The 19244-nt window shown below is 44.5% G+C and overlaps 2 protein-coding genes across 3 annotated transcripts; both read left to right on the forward strand.

Annotated features, from left to right (window-relative positions):
• The first annotated feature begins 5675 nt into the window (after nucleotides 1-5675).
• Nucleotides 5676-6949, forward strand: LOC100282863 (ids4-like protein). Its single transcript, NM_001155769.2, has one exon. It carries the CDS (start codon nucleotides 5997-5999, stop codon nucleotides 6747-6749), a length of 753 nt encoding a protein of 250 aa, NP_001149241.1. The 5' UTR covers nucleotides 5676-5996; the 3' UTR covers nucleotides 6750-6949.
• Nucleotides 6950-16180: 9231 nt separating this feature from the next.
• LOC100193674 (Protein LAZ1 homolog 2) lies at nucleotides 16181-19232 on the forward strand. 2 transcript variants are annotated; one of them, XM_023300943.2, is made up of 9 exons: nucleotides 16181-16317; nucleotides 16499-16810; nucleotides 16918-16974; nucleotides 17060-17168; nucleotides 17375-17550; nucleotides 17646-17734; nucleotides 17832-18081; nucleotides 18179-18427; nucleotides 18502-19232. In XM_023300943.2, the coding sequence occupies exons 2-9, from the start codon at nucleotides 16640-16642 to the stop codon at nucleotides 18886-18888; spliced, it is 1488 nt and encodes a 495-aa protein (XP_023156711.1). In that variant the 5' UTR covers nucleotides 16181-16317; nucleotides 16499-16639; the 3' UTR covers nucleotides 18889-19232. The 2 variants fall into 2 exon arrangements, with proteins under 2 accessions (XP_023156711.1, NP_001132239.1); NM_001138767.1 differs by having other exon boundaries at nucleotides 16291-16317; nucleotides 16600-16810; nucleotides 18502-19017.
• The last annotated feature ends 12 nt before the right edge of the window (nucleotides 19233-19244 follow it).

Consider the following 19244-nt stretch of genomic DNA (forward strand, 5'->3'; position numbering starts at 1 on the left):
CAAAAAGAATTGGAACATAGAGGTAATAAATGATTATCCCAAAACCACATAAAGCAATAGCAAACTACCCAAGTGATTCAGGGGTAAACAAGGTAATGAGATAAACAATCTAGGGTGACCTATCGGGTCCCATCAAAATTAATCTATGCATGGATAAGTGATATTAAAGAACATTATTGGGTAAAAAGTGGTCAAGGGCACAACTTGCCTGGCACTTGAGATTCCAGGTACCAACTTGCTTTTCAGATGACACATGTCCACGCGCTAGTCGTTGCAATACACACAAACATGGTATAGACAAAATTAACATCACACCAAACATAAGTACAAACTGAATAATGATGATCTACACGTTGCTACGAGACTAACGCAACTTGAACGGATCAAATCGGAGTTAAAACGACGAAGTTATGATTTTCCGAAGTATTTATGTGTTCGGTACGAGATTAATTAAGTGATCAAATTTACTAGGGGTTTCATGCTAAAATAATGTTACTAAGTGATAAACAATATTAATACCAAATTATAGAAACTGGAATGGGTTAAAAATGAGTTAAAATAAATTTTCTATGAATTATTTAAGTTTCTGCAATAAATTTTACACTACAAATCATTTTTCTAGATTATTTCCTCTGTTTTACTAAATGTATGGACCCCGCGCAACATTACTGAAAACCGCAGGGGCCCAAGAGCAAAAGGTACTAAGACTCAGAATACTGTACTGCGGACCGCGGGTTCAAAATCCAGAAAGTCTGAGGACTCTTTAGCAAAAAGGACTGGATGAAGGGGTATGGGCCAATCGTGGCCGTTCGATCAGATTCAACGGCACGGATTAGAAATTACTTATCACGATCCGGTATTCAATTTGAGCCGTCCAACGAGCGATAGACGGCCCAGATTTTACAATAACTGGACACTATTGCCGACCAACCATTCCCCAATGTCCGGTTCAGATTTAACCGACCCAGGAACGACACCAGATCTAATCGCAACCGTCCCTGAAGATCCTACGGCCCCTGCCCTGTCTTCAACCTCCCGTGCCGGAGCACGGCGGCGCGCAGACCAGGGCGGCGAGTACGACGGCAACCCGCCCAGGCGTTACCCCGCACTAACCTAAGATACGGATAGCACAACTCGAAGCTAACACGATGGCGGAACAGGGGACAAGATGCATACCGCCGGTGATGGTGCAGAGGGTGTCGACCACGATGACGCATGGTTCCGCGGCGGTGGAGAAAACACGACGAGAAATCACCGACCCCCAGAGAATCCATCCCGCACAGCTACGCCACGGTCATCGCCAGTGCCGCCCGATGGAGCTCCCCGAACCCCCAATTGGTAAAGACCGACGGCTACGACTGAATCCAGCCGCGGCGGCCATCACATTTTCTCTCTGCCCTTCCTTCCGCTGCGCTCGTTGGAGATGCCCTGGCACCGATTCGCCACGACGCGCCCGCGAGCAACACCGCCACGCTCCCGCAATGCCCACCGGAGCACGACCCACGAGGTAGCGCGCCCAGGTTGCCACCCAAACCGCGGAAGGGGCTTGGGGAACGGTGAATCGGAGTCCCCCGACGGCGGTTCTACCTCCCTCCTCTCTCTCTACGTTTTCTATCTCTCTGATTTTCTGGCGTCTGGAAACGCCCAGATAGCATAGGGCGGATGAGGTCGCGGCCTGGGTTTTAGCGAGGACGAGCCTAGCCACTCCGTTTCCGAGGGTAACGCGGATCCTGGAGACCCGGTGAAGTAGTTCGCGCCCGCACGGAAGATCCATTGAGTTAGCTCCGGTTGAGAAGGGGAAGAGGAATAGTGCGGCGCGGGTCACGTTGCGAGCCCGACGGGAACGTTGACCACGCGAGGAAAACGGGAGAGCTGGCGAGATCCGAACTCTTCGGAGGATCCCGACGACACGGACCGCAGAGGAATCCGCTGCGTCAGATGCTGTGGAGAAGAATATCCTGACGAAAGGGGCCCACCAGTCAGCGACTCAATGCATTTTCCAGCCAGAGAGTGTGCGGATGGGGGTGTTGGGCCGTGCGGCAATGGGCCAGCGCAGGGGAGATTCGGCCCAGACGACGATTTTTCTTTTTCTCTTTTTTTTTCTGTTTCCAATTTCTTTTCTCTATTTTTATTTTCTGTTTTTGTTTTCCTTTTGAGTTTGAAATTCAAAATTCAAAATTCTAATTTACTCTGTGGTAAAGCTTCCTCAGATTAATAGTATAATTTTGCACATACTATTATTTCCTTTATTTATAATATTTATTTTGTATACACATTTTCTTTTCTTTCTCCACTTCTAAATTCTAGATTTTCTTTTATATTTTAAATTCCACTTTGGGACTTTAATATATTTTTTTTGTCACAAAATGCAAACAAAACAAAATCCAGCATGATGCATGATTTAATTGAGTGTCTTTTGTTATTATTTTTTTGTGTAAGTAATGTGTCCTCATGAAATGATAAACAGTGGTAGTACATATAGATGTAGAGTGATATAATTTCTCTTTTAGACTTTTCTTACCAAGTGGGTGTTACATAACCTTTGCACTTACATTATGCAAACTAGTTCAATTCTGCACTTTTATATTTGCTTTGGTTTGTGTTGGCATCAATCACCAAAAAGGGGGAGATTGAAAGGGAAATAGGCTTACACCTTTTCCTAATTGATTTTGGTGGTTGAATTGCCCAACACAAATAATTGGACTAACTAGTTTGCTCTAGATTTTAAGTTTTACAGGTGCCAAAGGTTCACAACAAACCAATAAAAAGACCAAGAAAGGGTTCAAACAAAGACAGCAAAAGACAACCGAAGTGTGCTCTGGTCTGGCGCACCGGACTGTCCGGTGTGCCACCGGACAGTGTCCGGTGCACCAGGGGATTCCAGTCTGAACTTGCCACCTTCGGGAATTCTGGGAGCCGCTCCACTATAATTCACCGGACTATCCGGTGTAGCACTAGACTGTCCGGTGTGCCAGTGGAGTAACGGCTACTATAGCGCCAACGGTCGTCTGCAACGGCAGTTAATGCGCTACAGTGCGCGCAGAAGTCAGAGCAGAGCCAGAAGGCGCACCGGACAGTCTACAGGACCTGTCCGGTGCACCACCGGACTGTCCGGTGGCCTAGATGTCAGAAGCTCCAACGGTCAGAATCCAACGGCCGGGTGACGTGGCTGGCGCACCGGACTGTCCGGTGCGCCATGCGACAGAAGCCCTCACCAACGGTTCTTTTGGTGGTTGGGGCTATAAATACCCCCCAACCACCACACTTCAATGCATCCAAGTTTTCAGCCTTCAAACACCTTACAAGAGCTATAACATTCAATACAAGACACAACCAAAGAGATCAAATCCTCTCCCAAGTCCAAAGATCATTCCAATCAAATAGTGACTCGTGAGAGAGAGACTTGTGTTCATTTGAGCTCTTGCACTTGGATTGCTTTTCTTCTTTATTCTTTCTTGTGTTCAACTCAATTATAACCAAGGCAAGAGACACCAATTGTGTGGTGGTCCTTGTGGGGACTTAGTATCCCGTTTGATTGAGAAGAGAAGCTCACTCGGTCTAAGTGACCGTTTGAGAGAGGGAAAGGGTTGAAAGAGACCCGGTCTTTGTGACCACCTCAACGGGGAGTAGGTTTGCAAGAACCGAACCTCGGTAAAACAAATCACCGTGTCATCCGCCTTATTAGCTTGTGATTTGTTTTCGCCCTCTCTCGCGGACTCGTTTATATTTCTAACGCTAACCCGGCTTGTAGTTGTGCTTAAAGTTTGTAAATTTCAGATTCGCCCTATTCACCCCCCTCTAGGCGACTTTCATATTCACAAACACCAACCACTGGGGGTAGATACCATCGGTGAGATAGTACCCTGAGTTGTACTCATGTCCATTCACCATAAAGTTCACATTTGGTGCTTCAACCTTGAGCACACAGTGAGCAATAGTGATTTGTTCACCATGTTGACGTTGTTCGACCATGCCACCCTAAAGTATGATGGTTAGGGATCCAATGACCCCTTTAAAATTGCCATTTTCATCCAACAGAATAGTTCCTGCACTTCCAATACATGCAACGTATAATCCCTATTATATCAGAAAATCCCCTATCCTCCCCTTAGTTAAAAGTCACCTAAGATCATTAATAGTGCAAGAACGATGACTATACTCCTCGCTAAACTATAAAATGATATCTCTACATAAATGTTTGAGCCACTCTAAAGTCAAGCTTTTCATTCTTTTGATGTACTCATCAATGGAGTCAGTAACGCTACCATAGGTGAGCATGCAGAGGGCAGCAATGCATTTTTATGGGGGGAGAAACCGCTATGGTTGAGTGCATCGGTTCTAAGACTAAAATAAGAGGAATACTCACCCAACCTCTATGACTTTAAGAAAGATACTCCTCTCTATGTGGTACCTTCGATGAAATTAGAGCGAAGAGTAGATGCATGGGTCATTGAAATAGTCTTGCATCAAACAGTCATGGTTGTTTTCATGATCCCAACCAATGTAGCTCTGATGATGCATCCTTTGCTTCCTTCTCATTGAAGACTAGAAAGTAAGCTTTGTCGTTGTATCTATCATAGTTTGATACTACATATCGAGTGGAGGAGACCACGAAAGACATGGCAAATCAACGATAATGGTTTGGTGGAGTAAAAGGAGAGTGACATGAGTGTAATAGGAAGTAGTATGAGCGAATTGGAGAATAATGGGTAGAATCAACCTAATCATCCTCTTCTATTTATAAATCGAATTCCATTTTTATTTTTAATTTTTAATAACTTTAAAACAATGTGAACCAATCAAAATATAACATATGGCTATAAACGGTTGATACAGACAAGTTCACTAACATGTGGATTGGTGTCGGACCCATCATTCAGCCAATAGAACCGATCAATCCTAAGCCGAGCCAGCATCATTCGTGGACTCCACCGTGTCAACGCTAGGTTTCAACAACTGTTTAATGGGGTCTTGGGCTGACTTCGATGGATCGTGTAAAATAGGGAATATGGATTGTAGATAACACTGTTTGACGCTGATTGTAGAGTGAAGTTTGGAATAGAATAAGATAGAGAATAAAAATAAGGAATCGGTCGGAGATGGCCTTACGTACAGTTCTATTGGAGCAAAGAGATATGACATACAGAATACATCTTTATTTGAATTGGCTAATACTACTTGTATTATACTCCCTTCGTATCAATTTATAATCTGTTTGATATTTTTATTTCAAGTTTGATTAGCTCATCTTATTTAAAAAATCATAATTGTTATTAATCGTTACTGTGATGACGTTTAGTATGTAATACTCCCTCCATTCCAAATTATAATTCGTTTGACTTTGATATCCCAAGTTTGATCGGCCCGTCTTATTTAATTTTTTTACGAAAAATGAAAATTTCAAAAACATATTTAAATTATATTATATGCTAAACAATATCATAGCAATAATATGATTTTTTTAATAAGACGAGTCGGTTAAATTTGGAATAAAAAAGTTAAATGAATTATAAATTAGAACGATAGGAGTATACTTTAAATATAACTTTATATTTATTTATTTTTATGAAAAAATTGAATAAGACGAAAAGATCAAACATGTTAGTTTTTTTAAAAAAAAGTCATATGAATTATAAATTGAGAGGGCCCGTCTGTGTCCCCAGCACCCAGCAGACGAACACAAGAGTCCCATCCCATCCCATCCCATAGAAACTGTGATGTGATCCTGCTCTCCCCTTCGTTACACGCAACGCATACGCATGGCATATGCTCCCACAGATTCGCTTCTCCCGGGCCTTCCCTCCTGTTCTGCTGCTGCTCGAATGCTCCAACTAACACCCACCTCCCTCCCTATATTAAGCTGCCCGTCGCTAATGATTCAGCCTCCTCTTATTCTCATTCGATTACACACACACACGGAGAGATCAAATTGATACACTGCGATCTCGATCAAACAAATCAAAAAAAAAAAAAATCTTGCGAGACATTACTGACCGATGAAGTTCGGCAAGCGCCTCAAGAAGCAGATCGAGGAGAGCCTGCCGGAGTGGCGGAGCCAGTTCCTCAACTACAAGGAGCTGAAGCGGCGCGTGAATGCCGTGTCCTCCCGCGGGTCGGCGGCGGATCCGTCGTCGTCCAGCGCCGCGGAGGCCGACTTCCTGACGCTCCTGGACGCCGAGATCGACAAGTTCAACGCCTTCTTCCTGGAGCGGGAGGAGGAGTTCGTGATCCGGCAGAGGGAGCTCCAGGAGCGCATCGGGCGTGCGGGCGGGCCCGAGGCCACGCTGGCGCGCGTCCGGCGCGAGGTGGTGGACTTGCACGGCGAGATGGTGCTGCTGCTCAACTACAGCAGCGTCAACTACACGGGCCTCGCCAAGATCCTCAAGAAGTTCGACAAGCGCACCGGCGGCGTGCTCCGCCTCCCCGTCATCGCGCGGGTGCTGCGGCAGCCCTTCTTCACCACCGACCTCATCTCCGAGCTGGTCAGGGACTGCGAGGCCGCGATGGAGGCCGTCTTCCCGCCCGCCGCCAGCAGGGACCTCCACGGGCGCCAGGCGCTGGCCGTCGCCGGGCAGGGCATCTTCCGCAACACCGTCGCCGCGCTGCTCACCATGCAGGAGGTGCGCAGCGGGAGCTCCACCGTCGGCCATTTCTCGCTGCCGCCCATGCAGCCGCTGCCGGAGTCGGACTGGCTCGTCCAGTCCGTTGACAGCACGCCGACGGCGTCGCCCCTCATCCCCACGCAGTGACTGACGACACCATGGTCCACTTCCAGTTCCATGATCCATGGCACTACAGTGCTACAGCACAGCGGGGCGTATTATATAGTATGCAATATATATACGAGAAGGCACAATAATCTACATACTGTAGTGGTGCTCTGTATGCGGCTGATGTGTACAGTAGTAGTATTTTTTTTTCTCCTTTTGTTGATGAGGTGTTCTTTTCTGCTCCCTTTCTTATTTTACCATCTTTTACCGAAGAAGAAGAATAATAATAATAATAATAATAATAATAATAATAATAATAATAATAATAATAATAATAATAATAATAATAATAATAATAATAATTAGTACTACTAGGACTAGTAGGAGTAAAGAATGTTGTAACAAGGAAGATCAATAGGCTTTGTTCTTGCAGTGTAATTTTATTTACCGGCAAATTGAGACGTACACTGCTTCGAATTCTCTGTATATGATCGTTTGCATTTTTCTTCTTCAATCAGCAGTCGGCTCCCTAAAATTAATGGCGTCTGGGCTGTGTTTCAACTGTGTTCTGCGATATCTATAGTTCAAATGTATTGATCGATTTGGTTACTTTCATGAGGAAGAAAAAGAACAAGTATAACAACGACACAATCTGAGTAAAGTAAAACAAGCTTGTGTGATTACTGTGTCCGTACGTCCTTCAAACAATCAAGACTACAGCTCTGTGATATAGACATTGTAACATGAGCTGAGCAACAAATTCCATGGATTTCTGGTGTCTGGAAAAATAATAAAAGTAATGACAGTTAGGGTTAAGAAAAAGCTCATAGCAAAACTACAATCGAAATAAAATAATAACAGGAACCCGTCTTCGCGGACGCGGATCCGCTGACGTAACTGCAGATGAAGTTGAGCTTACTGCGTGTGGGTCTTGTCGCACGCGGTGCCCACACGTCAGTGCTCCCACCCAACGTCAGCGGCGGGATCCCGATCCTATCTTCACACCCCGTCTCCAATGAAACACCTCGACATTGTGGTGGGGCTAACAAAGACTAATGCTAGCAGGTACATATTACCGAGAAAACTGTTGAACACCAAAAAATAACGGACGGTCCGACCCTAGGGTCTAGACGACCCGCGCTCTATAATCAGATTGATTTGGTCGATTATCATTATCTCATATGTAATTATGTATCTAATTACGTAGAATTTGTTGTCTATCGTCTAGAAACGGGTCCAGACCTCCCCTATATATATACGAAGAGGTACGACCGATTGAAAAATCCCCGAACACAATCCAATCAAATCAATCTACTTTATTTACTTTTTTTTATCATTCTTACCCTATGAGTAGATGTAACATAGCTCTAGTTGTAGCTTTCAGCATATCCATCTCAACCAGGGTCGGGCCAGAGAAATTTGAGGCCCTGTGCCAAATCTAGAAAAAAAATGGTACAGCCGACTGCAAACCAGAATGTTTGCAGCCCCTCACAAAAAATGAGGATTGACCCCACCTGCAGGTCCACCAGATAACATTTTAGTTGTGTTACTAGGTTCGTGCCCGTGCGTTGCCACATGAGTGAAAAATTAGTATGAAACTATATACGAAACAATAAACATCACTTGAGCAGTAAGGTGGAACCTCGACGTCAACCTCATCTGGCGTCACGGGGAGACTCACCGCCGGTCTGCGACGCCATCGCTTGTGATGGTGCCTCGTGGTCGGGAATGGCGGTGGCTGCTGCTACTGCTGCGGGTCCAAATCCGGACCTGAGGCCGATGTTGGCGTTGCGGGGGTGGCAGCGAGGTGGAACCTCAACGTCAGCTTCATCTAGGCGTCGTCGAGCTTGTGGACGAGTGTTTGGCGGGATGACACTCGATCGTGAGTTGTTGGTCGGTTAGGTTAGTGAGGAAAGCTCCCACCAATTATTGGAATCAATCGCCATTCAGCAGTGGCGGCTACAGGAGAAGCCGATGCAACCTTATCTAGGCGGGCGCCCTCCTTCTTACGAGTGGAGTACCATGACGTGAGAAGCGGGCAGGAGTCTGTTATGGAGTGGGCGGGTGGGACACAACAACTGACATGGCATGGAGGTTGCGGATGGTGTGAAGACTTGCGACTGGCGCGAAGGTCATGGTTTGTTGGCGGAGGCAGTTCGTTGCGAGAGCCAATTCGCGCAAACACGAGAAGCGGGGGCTGGCTGGGGCGTGTCGTGCGGAGGGTGCGGGAGGCGACGCGGGTGTTGGCGAGCGCGCGGCGGCCTAGGGGAGGGTGGAGTCATGGTCTGCTTGTGTACGGTAGGGTGAGTTGGCTGCGTTTTGGTGTGAGTGTGTATATACATGTAAGTGAGAGGCAATAAAAAGCCATTGCGCTGCCTGAGAGACTTGCCGCCAACTACACACTGCTGGGGCTGGGGTTGTTTCTGCGCTTAAACTCAACTGTCGCTTCTACGTGCATGTCGTTGTTGCTAATTTTTGCCGGACTGTCGAGCCACCAGGTGTACCGAACTGAGGCTAGTTGTGTTGGGCTTGGGCCTCCGATGCAAGGCCTCCATGTTTGGGCCTCGAGACCGGAATGACCAATAGAGGCTGCGACAGGCCGCATATCTGCCGGTGGGGTCTGGAGAGGGTGAAGTCATGGTAGTGTCGTGGTCTACACTATTGACTTAATAGATAGTAGAGATTGCTGCTGCGGGTGGGGTCAATCCTCATTTTTTGTGAGGGGCTGCAAACATTCTGGTTTGCAGCCAGCTGCACCAAATTTTTTCCCCAAATCTAAAGCAGTGTAATATATGTTTTTATTAAAAACCAGTAATAACAATCTGCAAGTTACAGTAATATATATTGCAATAGAATATCTAAAGAAACATTTCTATTTTATTTGAATAACATTGTTCTTTTGGTGGGTTTTAAAGAAAATTTGTACAATATGCTTATATTCGATCTTCTCCAAAGCCTCACTCTCGAATGCTATTGTGGCTAAATAATACGTCTTTTTTTATCATAGTAGAACACAAATATGAATTTAGTAGCTTTGATTTAGAGAACTTCATTCACGCGGACAGATATGTTAAGATTCTATGAAGATTTATTCTTTAGTGGAGCGCTCGATAGTTTCGCTTCAGCGCAGTGGTATGGTAGGGAGAAAAATATGTGCTATATATTAACATTGTGTAGAAGATCATAAAAATAGAATATCTACTAAGTTTTGAGGCCCTCAATTTTTTGGAGGCCCTGTGTGAGCGCACGGCTCGCACGTGCCTTGGCCCGGCCCTGATCTCAACCATTATTCGACTCTACGTCGGCTATATCTGTCTTGGGTGGCCTGCTAACCCCAAGACGACCCTATAATCTTACCCCCTCCGGTGGATAAGATATAGTTGTCCATTCAAGATGCTCTATCTCAACTATCTTAACTCCTAGGTGACTCTACATCGTCTAGGGTCGCTCCAGATGAAGCTGCTGACCCGGAGCCCCGTGAGAAGGAAGAGAATCCTACGTCATTGCGGATAGTCTGACCCAGGGCACGTTGCGGATAGTCTGACCCAGGGCACGAACTGTCTAGAGCGACATAGAGAAGGAGCCACCTTGCAGCGAGGTCGTGAACCGTCCGTGCTGCTACAGAGAGTACTATGTACACCTCCAGTGATTGACGTTTATATTGACGTCAACGAAAACCGATAAGGCCTTGTTCGGTTAATTCCATTACCCATGGATTGGATGGGATTGTAAAATTTTAAGAAGGAGTTTGACTTAGTTGGGATTTAAACCCACCCAATCCCACTCAATCCACATGGATTGAGAGCTAACCGAACAAGCCCTAAAAAATCTATTTCGTTTTGGGAAACATGAGAACGTTCAACCTGGGGCTCCTGACTAGTCAAAAAAGTGGTGGCAGATCGCAGGCGGAAGGAGGACGAGAACTCATCCGGCCGGACTACGACGACCACCGCCGACACGCATCGATCGAGTGGTGAGGAAACACCCAACCCAACCAAAAAAAAACTTTGAACGTACGACGATGACGGCACCGACCCGGCGTTCAAGTGGTCACACTGTTTTTGATAAGTCAACCCGCTCCCAGTTTCTGTAACGACTAATGCCTGAAGCGCAGGCTTGCAGCTCGCCTACCTCATGAATGAGAGCACCATCCACCGAATATGCGGTGCCGTTTAAAACAGATGCCAGATCGAGTCGTCGTCATATATAGTCCATGATATGATATGACTAATATATAAACAATCATTCGTAATCTACTTTTTTTTTCTTGCTTTCGTACATGCATATCAGAAGCGTGCAGTTCCTTTCGTTCTGTGTGTGCGTTTTCCCCATAGTGTGGAAGACAAGAATATTCTTTCAGAAAGGTGGCCAACAGCAGACGTGGGCACAGGAGAGAGAGAGACGATGAGACGGCGGGATGGGCATGTAATGGGCGATGTATAGTGGATATTCCTCGCGAAATGCCGAAGCTGAATTCAATGCGGAGCTGGGGGCCTATTATGCCTACGATAAGGGAGAGCATGTGGCCGGTCTGGATGCTGTTTATTGACGTCTATCACTGCCATAAGTATCGGTAGCGGTGTTCTTTATTTATGAGAGTATGAACGGTCCGTAATTGAGAGTCGAACGGTCCACGATCTGGCGCAGAGGTCAGGGTTTCTGCCGACGAGTCGGGCGGTCTGTGCGTGCGTCCAACATATACCTGCGTAATCAACTTGGTGTGACCACATCAGTTTTTTTAACATCTTGTCACATACTAGGATGGTATTGCTTTAGGAAACACCCGTTCAGTGCCTTGGGCAAGTCATCACCTTGTAATGTTTGCAACATGTACCTGCGTGATCTTGTAAGGACCTTTCTAGCTTGGCGGCCATTTCCTGAACTTTTCGGTCTCTGTTCCTCAGTGGCAAGATGGTCTTCCATATCAGGTCTCCTAGCTGGAATGACTTAGCCTTGACCTTTTTGTTGTAAGCTTCGGTGACCATGATCTTGTCTTTATCTCTCCTAGAGCTATCAATCTCTTGTCGGTCACTTCATCAATATTGTCCATCATTGAATTATAATAATCACCGACAGTTAGATCGTTCTGACCGGCGAACCTACCAGCATTTATGCTTACCACCACAGACAAAACCGCTTCCTACCTATAAACAAGCTCAAACGGAAAAACTTTTGTAGCATGGTGTTTAGATATACTAAAAGCCCATAACGCTTCAGACAAAACCTTATGCCAATACTTAGAATGGTCAGATATCTTCTTTTTTATAAGGCTAATCAATGTCCTATTACTAGATTCGGCCTGCCAATTGGCCTGAGCATAAAATGGAGACGAATTGAGCAATTTGATCTTATATAATTCAACAAACTCACGTACCTCTTTTAATATAAAAGAAGTCCCCTGGTCTATGGTTAAAGTCTAAGGAATGTCGAATCTATTAATGATATACTCAATTATAAACTCAACTACCTCTCTCTGTGTCATGTTCTTTAGAGCAACGGCTCTAATCCATTTGAAAAAGTAGTATGTGGTGTTTAACAAGAACTGATGCCCTTTTGATGATGAAAGATGAAGTTCTCCTAAAATATCCAATCCCCATCACCTGAAAGGCCAAGGTTTGATAATAAGTTATAATTCAGCTGCAGGAACTAACTACAAGTCGCCGAATTTCTAACACAGTGGCATCCTTTGTGGTACTTGAAATAATCAGCTATCATGTTAGGCCAATAGAAGCCAGATCTTCGCAATAGCCAATTCATCTTCGGAGCCAGTTGATGAGTACCATAAATCTCATCATGTACTTCGGCTATGGCTAATATAAATACTACATGCAGGATGAAGCACACCCAGGTTAGCAAAGGCATGCCAGATTCTACATGTTCCAAGAATGACAACATTTAGTCCATCCTGAAATACATCAAGGTATGGCACCATTTTACTTAGCTAATTAATTAAGTGTCTATGTTCTTCAAACTTATTTTCAATATTTAGGGTTTCCATGGTTTTAGCTTTTCGACCTATTCCTTAGTTCTTGTGCTCGATTCTAAAACCTGTATATTACACATATTTCATTTGGCCACCAAACATTGAGGTTCTAAGATGCCACTATTTTACTTTGCACATAGACTGAATGTCTCTGTTCTTCAAAAAAAATCCCCAAAATTTATTGTTTATGGTTTTCCCTTATAATGGCAGCAGCTTGCTCAGCTCCGATAAGAGAAACCAGTGAGGTTATCAAGAACTCAGTTTCAATTAGTTTGTGGTTTTTTAACACATGCATGGTCGATCATCCTTTGCCTCAAATGAAGTATATTTCGCTAACTCACCTTCTGCATACTTCTTTGGGATATGTATGCTTCAATATACCATTCCAGAAACATGCTGCAAATGTAGAACACACAACCAAGAAGGCCCGGTTCCTACTAGACTACATTACATTACATGAATCAACAAACCCGAACTAACAGCCAGCCGATCATTTTGTCTAATCTAAAACATCAGATAGATGAGAATATAACTTATTTGTACATTAACAAAGAACTTGACCATATCAAAGTGCTCCATGTTGCAAAACTAGCAGACAAACAAGAGCATACTAATTAAGTTTTTGCCAAGCGTGTGATTCATTTTACCATTTGAGGTTGACGATATTATATATACTGCACAGGCTCTTGAACTTCATTGCTTCCTCACTCTAGCAATTTATATCTTTAACGTTAACCTGTCTTTCATGATTTGTATTTAAATGCTTTAAACCTTTTCTTCAAACATTACCTAGATGCAGTTGTCAGCGTTCTTAGTAAAATTGCTTCTATATTGCTCCTTTTTCCTTATATATCGTCATAACAATGTGTTAGACTATTAGCCTCTTCATGTACCTTATTCGAGAAACACTTTAACTGACTTAGTACCTGCTTGTCGTGATCAGAGGGAAAGATAAAATAAACATGTTGTATGTTATTGTTTCTCTCCTTTCAAAGAATGTTATTTCTTTTATGATCCTGATATTACATTGAGCTCTTTAGTGTTGTCTATACTAACATACTACTCTCATTTATATACAGGTATAAGGCTACATCACTTTTGGTCATGAGACTTTTATGTACATATTAACCTAATGTTGAAGCCTTCCTAAAACGGTGTGTCTATGCAAGAAAGGCTAGGTCACTTTTGATCAGTAGACTTTTATTTGCATGCATAGAAAATGCCTCATCACTTTTGGTCATAAGACTTTTATGTACATATTAACCTGATGTTGAAGCCTTCCTAGAACTGTGCGTGTATGCAAGAAAAACTAGGTCACTTCTGGTCAGTAGACTTTTATGTACATATGACTCCACTGTTGGAGCCTTTCTACAAATATGCTTGCTTATGTAAACTCTGCTAGGGATGTAATATGGTTCGGAAAATATCCGTCCGGATCCGGATTCGAAGATGGTGAACACTGGTTCGGATGGAATTTTTGGATATCCGGACATTTTTTCGGATAACGGATACGAATACGGATATTTTGTTCGGATATCGAATTCGAATACAATATGTCTGATATCCGTCGGATATCGAATATCCGGATATTTTCTCGGATAAATCTTCTCGGATATCCGGATATCTTATCCGGATAGCTGTGTGCATTTTGTTGATTTTTTGTAGAAAAAAATTAATAATACACAAATAGCCTCAGAAAATCATGAAAATTTATGGAGGCATACCATATGTTCATATATAATCCTCCAAAATATTTGGACCATAAAATCCAAAATATGATAGTGTTTCTTACATTTCACTTTCACTTGTTGTGTGAATTACACGTGAAATCACTCTAAGTATCCAAGTTTTTTTATCATTTTCATGTGGAGACAGGTTATATTCTTATAGAATGTTTATTAGTTTTGGTAACTTATTTGCATTTTGATGATTTTATGCAAAATAAATTAATAACACGCACATAGGCTAAAAATTCATGAATTTTACAAAAAAGGTGACATATGAACACATATAATACAAAAATGTTTAGACTCAAGGAGTGGATACATGATTACAACCATGATACGTGTGGAATGATGTCTTACATGATATCCGACAAAAAATTCGTTACCGACAATATCCGTGTCCGACTAGTTCCGTATTCGACACATAGCTATCCGTATTTGTATCCGAGAACATCCGTATTCGTATTCGTATCCGAAGCTATCCGTATTCGAATTCGAATCCGAATAAAAATATGAAAACAAATATGATTTCAGTGATATCCGTCCGTATTCGATCCGATTACATCCCTAAACTCTGCAGATACACTATTGCTGGACACTCAAGTATGCCAGTTTAATGCAACTTGCTATTTATTGTAATCTAAATTTGTATTACTACTGCTATTGCGCTATTGGTACTAAAAAAGACAACACGCGCGCAGACGCGCGTAACGCACTAGTAGACATATATATACACATATGAAGACAGGAGGGGCCTAAATGTTAACTTTAGCTCAGGGCTCGAAAATATCAGGACCGACCCTAAGTTGAGCTAGATAAATAAATTTTCGATTACATTTGTATACGGTTGTTTTCTCGTGGCCTCCCTCTGGAACCCAACAGAAACAGCATATGGAACTAAATTTGGAGACGCTTGTTTATTATCAACGAAATTAAAGGTCCTCTACCAGTCACCAAAATTGTGACATCTAGAAATCTAACCTGCGGGGTGGAACGTTTTAACACTACCTCGTCTTATACAGCGCACTTTTTCATATGTATATATAACACTATATAATTTATTGGTTTAAACTTTACAAAACTCACCTAACCAAATTACTCTAACACTCATAACATTCATTAAATCCACCAAACAAATTACATCTAGACTTAACACGCCATCAAAATCAATGATTCAGATCGTTGAATAACTTTATCTTTCTTACTCAATCAAATCTAATGGACAATATTATTTGAATTATCCTCATTCCACCCCTCCTCTCCCAGCGACCCTGTCATCGCCGCCAGTCCCCCTCTCCCTCACTCATGCCGCCACCGTTGCCGTCAACCCCTCCCCTCGCGACGTCGCCTTCGTCGATCCCTCCCTTCCACGGAATTATAGCGTTAACACAGGCTATATACTAGTACATATAATATGATGTTATTATATATTTATATTTTATAATCCTGTAATAAGTATTATGGCTACTAGATAAAAAAATACTATATATTTTACATCCTATCGAGTACTAAAATTTTGTTATGGGACGTAGCATCATTTCGAATTTTTTTGAAAATAAATATAAAAATTGACAGCGATCAATAAATTTTTTATTGTTAGAATAAAATATTGTTAGAGCTGTTTTTTCATGGATTGAACTCTATATTTTATTTTAAGATAGACACTGATCTAAGTTACGTTTAGAGATGTTCTAAATGTCTTAATAAAAAATACATCTAGAATTGTACATGTACTAGTCTAGTAACTTGCATGAACAGCGGTACGGCCGCGCGCGGGGTGCTCCACGCGTCCAGCGCGAGCCAGGCGTCCTTCCTTTCCTTCTCCCCGCCGTCGTCGTGTCCTCATCCAGCCGTGCAGGCAGTGGCGGTGGACCGGAGATCTCCGCTCCAGCTCCGATTGGTAAGGATACCCCTCTTGTATTTGCGTGGATGCGTTGTTCGTCTCCTTCTCTCCCTGCCGCCGCCACTCGAATCCTTTGTCCCCCTCTGTTTAAATTTTTTTTGGGGTATTTGAACTCCAATCTGTCCAACCTGTGGCGGGCTCAATTCATTTGCCGCGCCGCGGAGTACTTGATCTGCAGATGATCCCCCCACCCAACTTCTTCCGCCAAGTGTTACTCAGGCGTTCCCTTTCCCTCCCCTCCCCCTCCCCCTCCCCTGTGGCCTGAGAGCTGTTCTGCAGAGCCCAAGAGAAGTCGTTGGTGCAGACAGCCTTGGATTGGATGTGGAATGAGGCGATGGCATCTGACGGATCATCCTCCTCTACCTTCCGGGGGTTGTACGGCAACGTCCACGGCCCGGCGGTGCTCACTGGCGCGGCGTTCGCGCTCGTGGCGCTCCTCATCTCGCTCTGGCTCATCCTGCAGCACCTCAGATCCTACAGCGATCCAGCTGTAAGTAACTAACTGATGTTCATAGGGATGTCTTGTTTGTTGTTATTCGTACGTGCTGCTGGACGATTGTGCTGATGCACTCTCTGCTGCATGCTGGAATCCTGCAGGAACAGAAGTGGATCATAGCTGTGCTGTTCATGGTGCCTGTTTATGCCTGCGAATCGGTAAGCACTAGCAGCTAGCGGGTCTGTACGTAGTTTGCAACCCATCAATCTTGACATGAATTGATATCCAATTTCCTCCTTCCAGATAATCTCACTGTGGAACTCGAAGCTCTCTCTGGCCTGTGATATATTACGGAATTGTTACGAAGCCTTTGCTCTGTACGCCTTCGGACGATACTTGGTGGCTTGCCTTGGTATGTAAAGCAGCTGCACAGTAATAATCTGCATATATATATATAATCACAGCATATTTTCCGTTAGTTCTCTAGAGGGATCGAATCGCTGTAGTGTAATCTTGTGATGATCAGCTACGTACATATCTATGCTCTCCCCACTCGCCACAGCTCTCTGAATTAACAGCTGTGTGCTCACTTCTTGTTACATGACTACTACACTTGAGGCGGGGAACGGCAAGTGTTCCGTCTGCTTGAGAGCAGGAAGAGGGACGAGCTGAGCCAGGAGTTGCTAGACAAGGCACGAGCTCGTAACCGCGGCGGAGCGTACAGTTTCTTCTGTGACCCTGACGCTCTGGGAGAGAACCTGTACACGATTATAAAGTTCGGCCTTGTTCAATACGTACGTGACGTGACGTGAGCTAATATCGTTCTTCCGTCACCCGATGCCACAACTGATATATAGTAACTAATTAACTTCGTCTGACGAAACTGCAGATGATTCTCAAGACACTATGCGCTCTCTTGGCGTTGGTCTTGGAGCCTTTTGGAGCCTATGGAGATGGCGAATTCAAGTGGAATTACGGGTAGCCGTCTTTCTCGTTATCAGAATTTGTTACTACCATGTCGTTGTTTCCTGATTAATTAACATGTCTGTCATGCTTTGCCTTTTTTTACGCGCAGGTATCCTTACATTGCCGCTGTCATAAACTTCAGCCAGACATGGGCCTTGTATTGCCTTGTGAAGTTTTACAACGCGACGCATGAAAAGCTACAGGCGATAAGGCCACTAGCCAAGTTCATAAGCTTTAAGGCCATCGTGTTTGCCACTTGGTGGCAGGGAGTCGGCATTGCGATCATCTGCCAAACTGGACTCCTGCCCAAAGAGGGCAAAGTGCAGAACGCGCTACAGGACTTCCTCATCTGCATCGAGGTAACGTACCCTGTCCCGGCCCGTGATATCTTCCTCAACTCGATCGATCGTTCGTTCGTTACCTTTCTAACCCCTTTCTCTGGTGGGTGTAGTGTAGATGGCTATCGCAGCGGTAGCGCATGCCTACGTCTTCACCGTGGAGCCGTACCAGCACGTCCCTGCTCTACCTCCTGATCACGGGGAAGTCATGTGTCAGGAAAGCAAAATGGAGGTGGAGGTGGATGTCGACGACGATACAGGCGGTACACCAGCTTCCATTGCGCAGCAGGAGACCCATGTCGAAGCTCCAGGAGGGACGAGCATCAAGGAGAGCGTGCAGGATGTCGTCCTCGGCGGCGGCCAGCATGTATGTAAACCGATGCATGGCTTCGATATATATATAGCTCGAATCCTAAATCCTTCATGCTTCTTCTTCTTCAGGTTGTCAAGGATGTCGCGCTTACGATCTCACAAGCGATCGGGCCCGTGGAAAAGGGCGTCGGGAAGATCCAGGAGAAATTCCACCACATCTCGCTGAAGCCAGGGGACAAGAAAGAGCCTCAAGTTGCTGTGGAGGAGCACGTAACTGAGAACGTGGTGGATGGCAAACCTGCTGTTGCGGTCAACGCGGAGGTTGAAGTCCAACAGAAGGCGCAGGATCGTCGTGGCGAGGAAGAAGGTGTGCAACTCAAAAGAACAGAGAAGGAAGGACGATTGTCACACCTGAGAGTGCCATGGTGGAAGATGCAAAGGAAGCGGGAGCAGGTGCAGGAGCAAGCGGAGTCGAAGGCTGAAGCTGTGCGAGGGCCGGACGGTGAACAGGGGTGATTGTGTTGGCCTGCATCTAAATGGGCTGTAAGACCAACTCCAGCAGCCTCCGTATACGGCTCTCCATCCCCTTTTTTCACTGCGCAGTACACTATTCATCAGTCCAGCAGACTCCGTATCCCTCTCCCTAAAAAGCACGCTGTGTACTTATACTCCTCTTTTCCACGTCTTCTCTCCTCTCCGTACAAGTCTGAGAAATGGTGCAATTAAAAGCCCCGATAGAGTGTAAATACGGAGTCTGTTGGAATGCACCATGCAAAAAAACCACTTTATCTATGATCACGTCTGCTTATTTTACGGATACCTTATTTTACGGATATGGAGCCATGCTGGAGTTGGTTTAAGTGGTGTGTGGA

This window comes from Zea mays, chromosome 1, assembly GCF_902167145.1.
Source record: "Zea mays cultivar B73 chromosome 1, Zm-B73-REFERENCE-NAM-5.0, whole genome shotgun sequence".
NCBI classification, from domain to species: Eukaryota; Viridiplantae; Streptophyta; class Magnoliopsida; order Poales; family Poaceae; genus Zea; species Zea mays.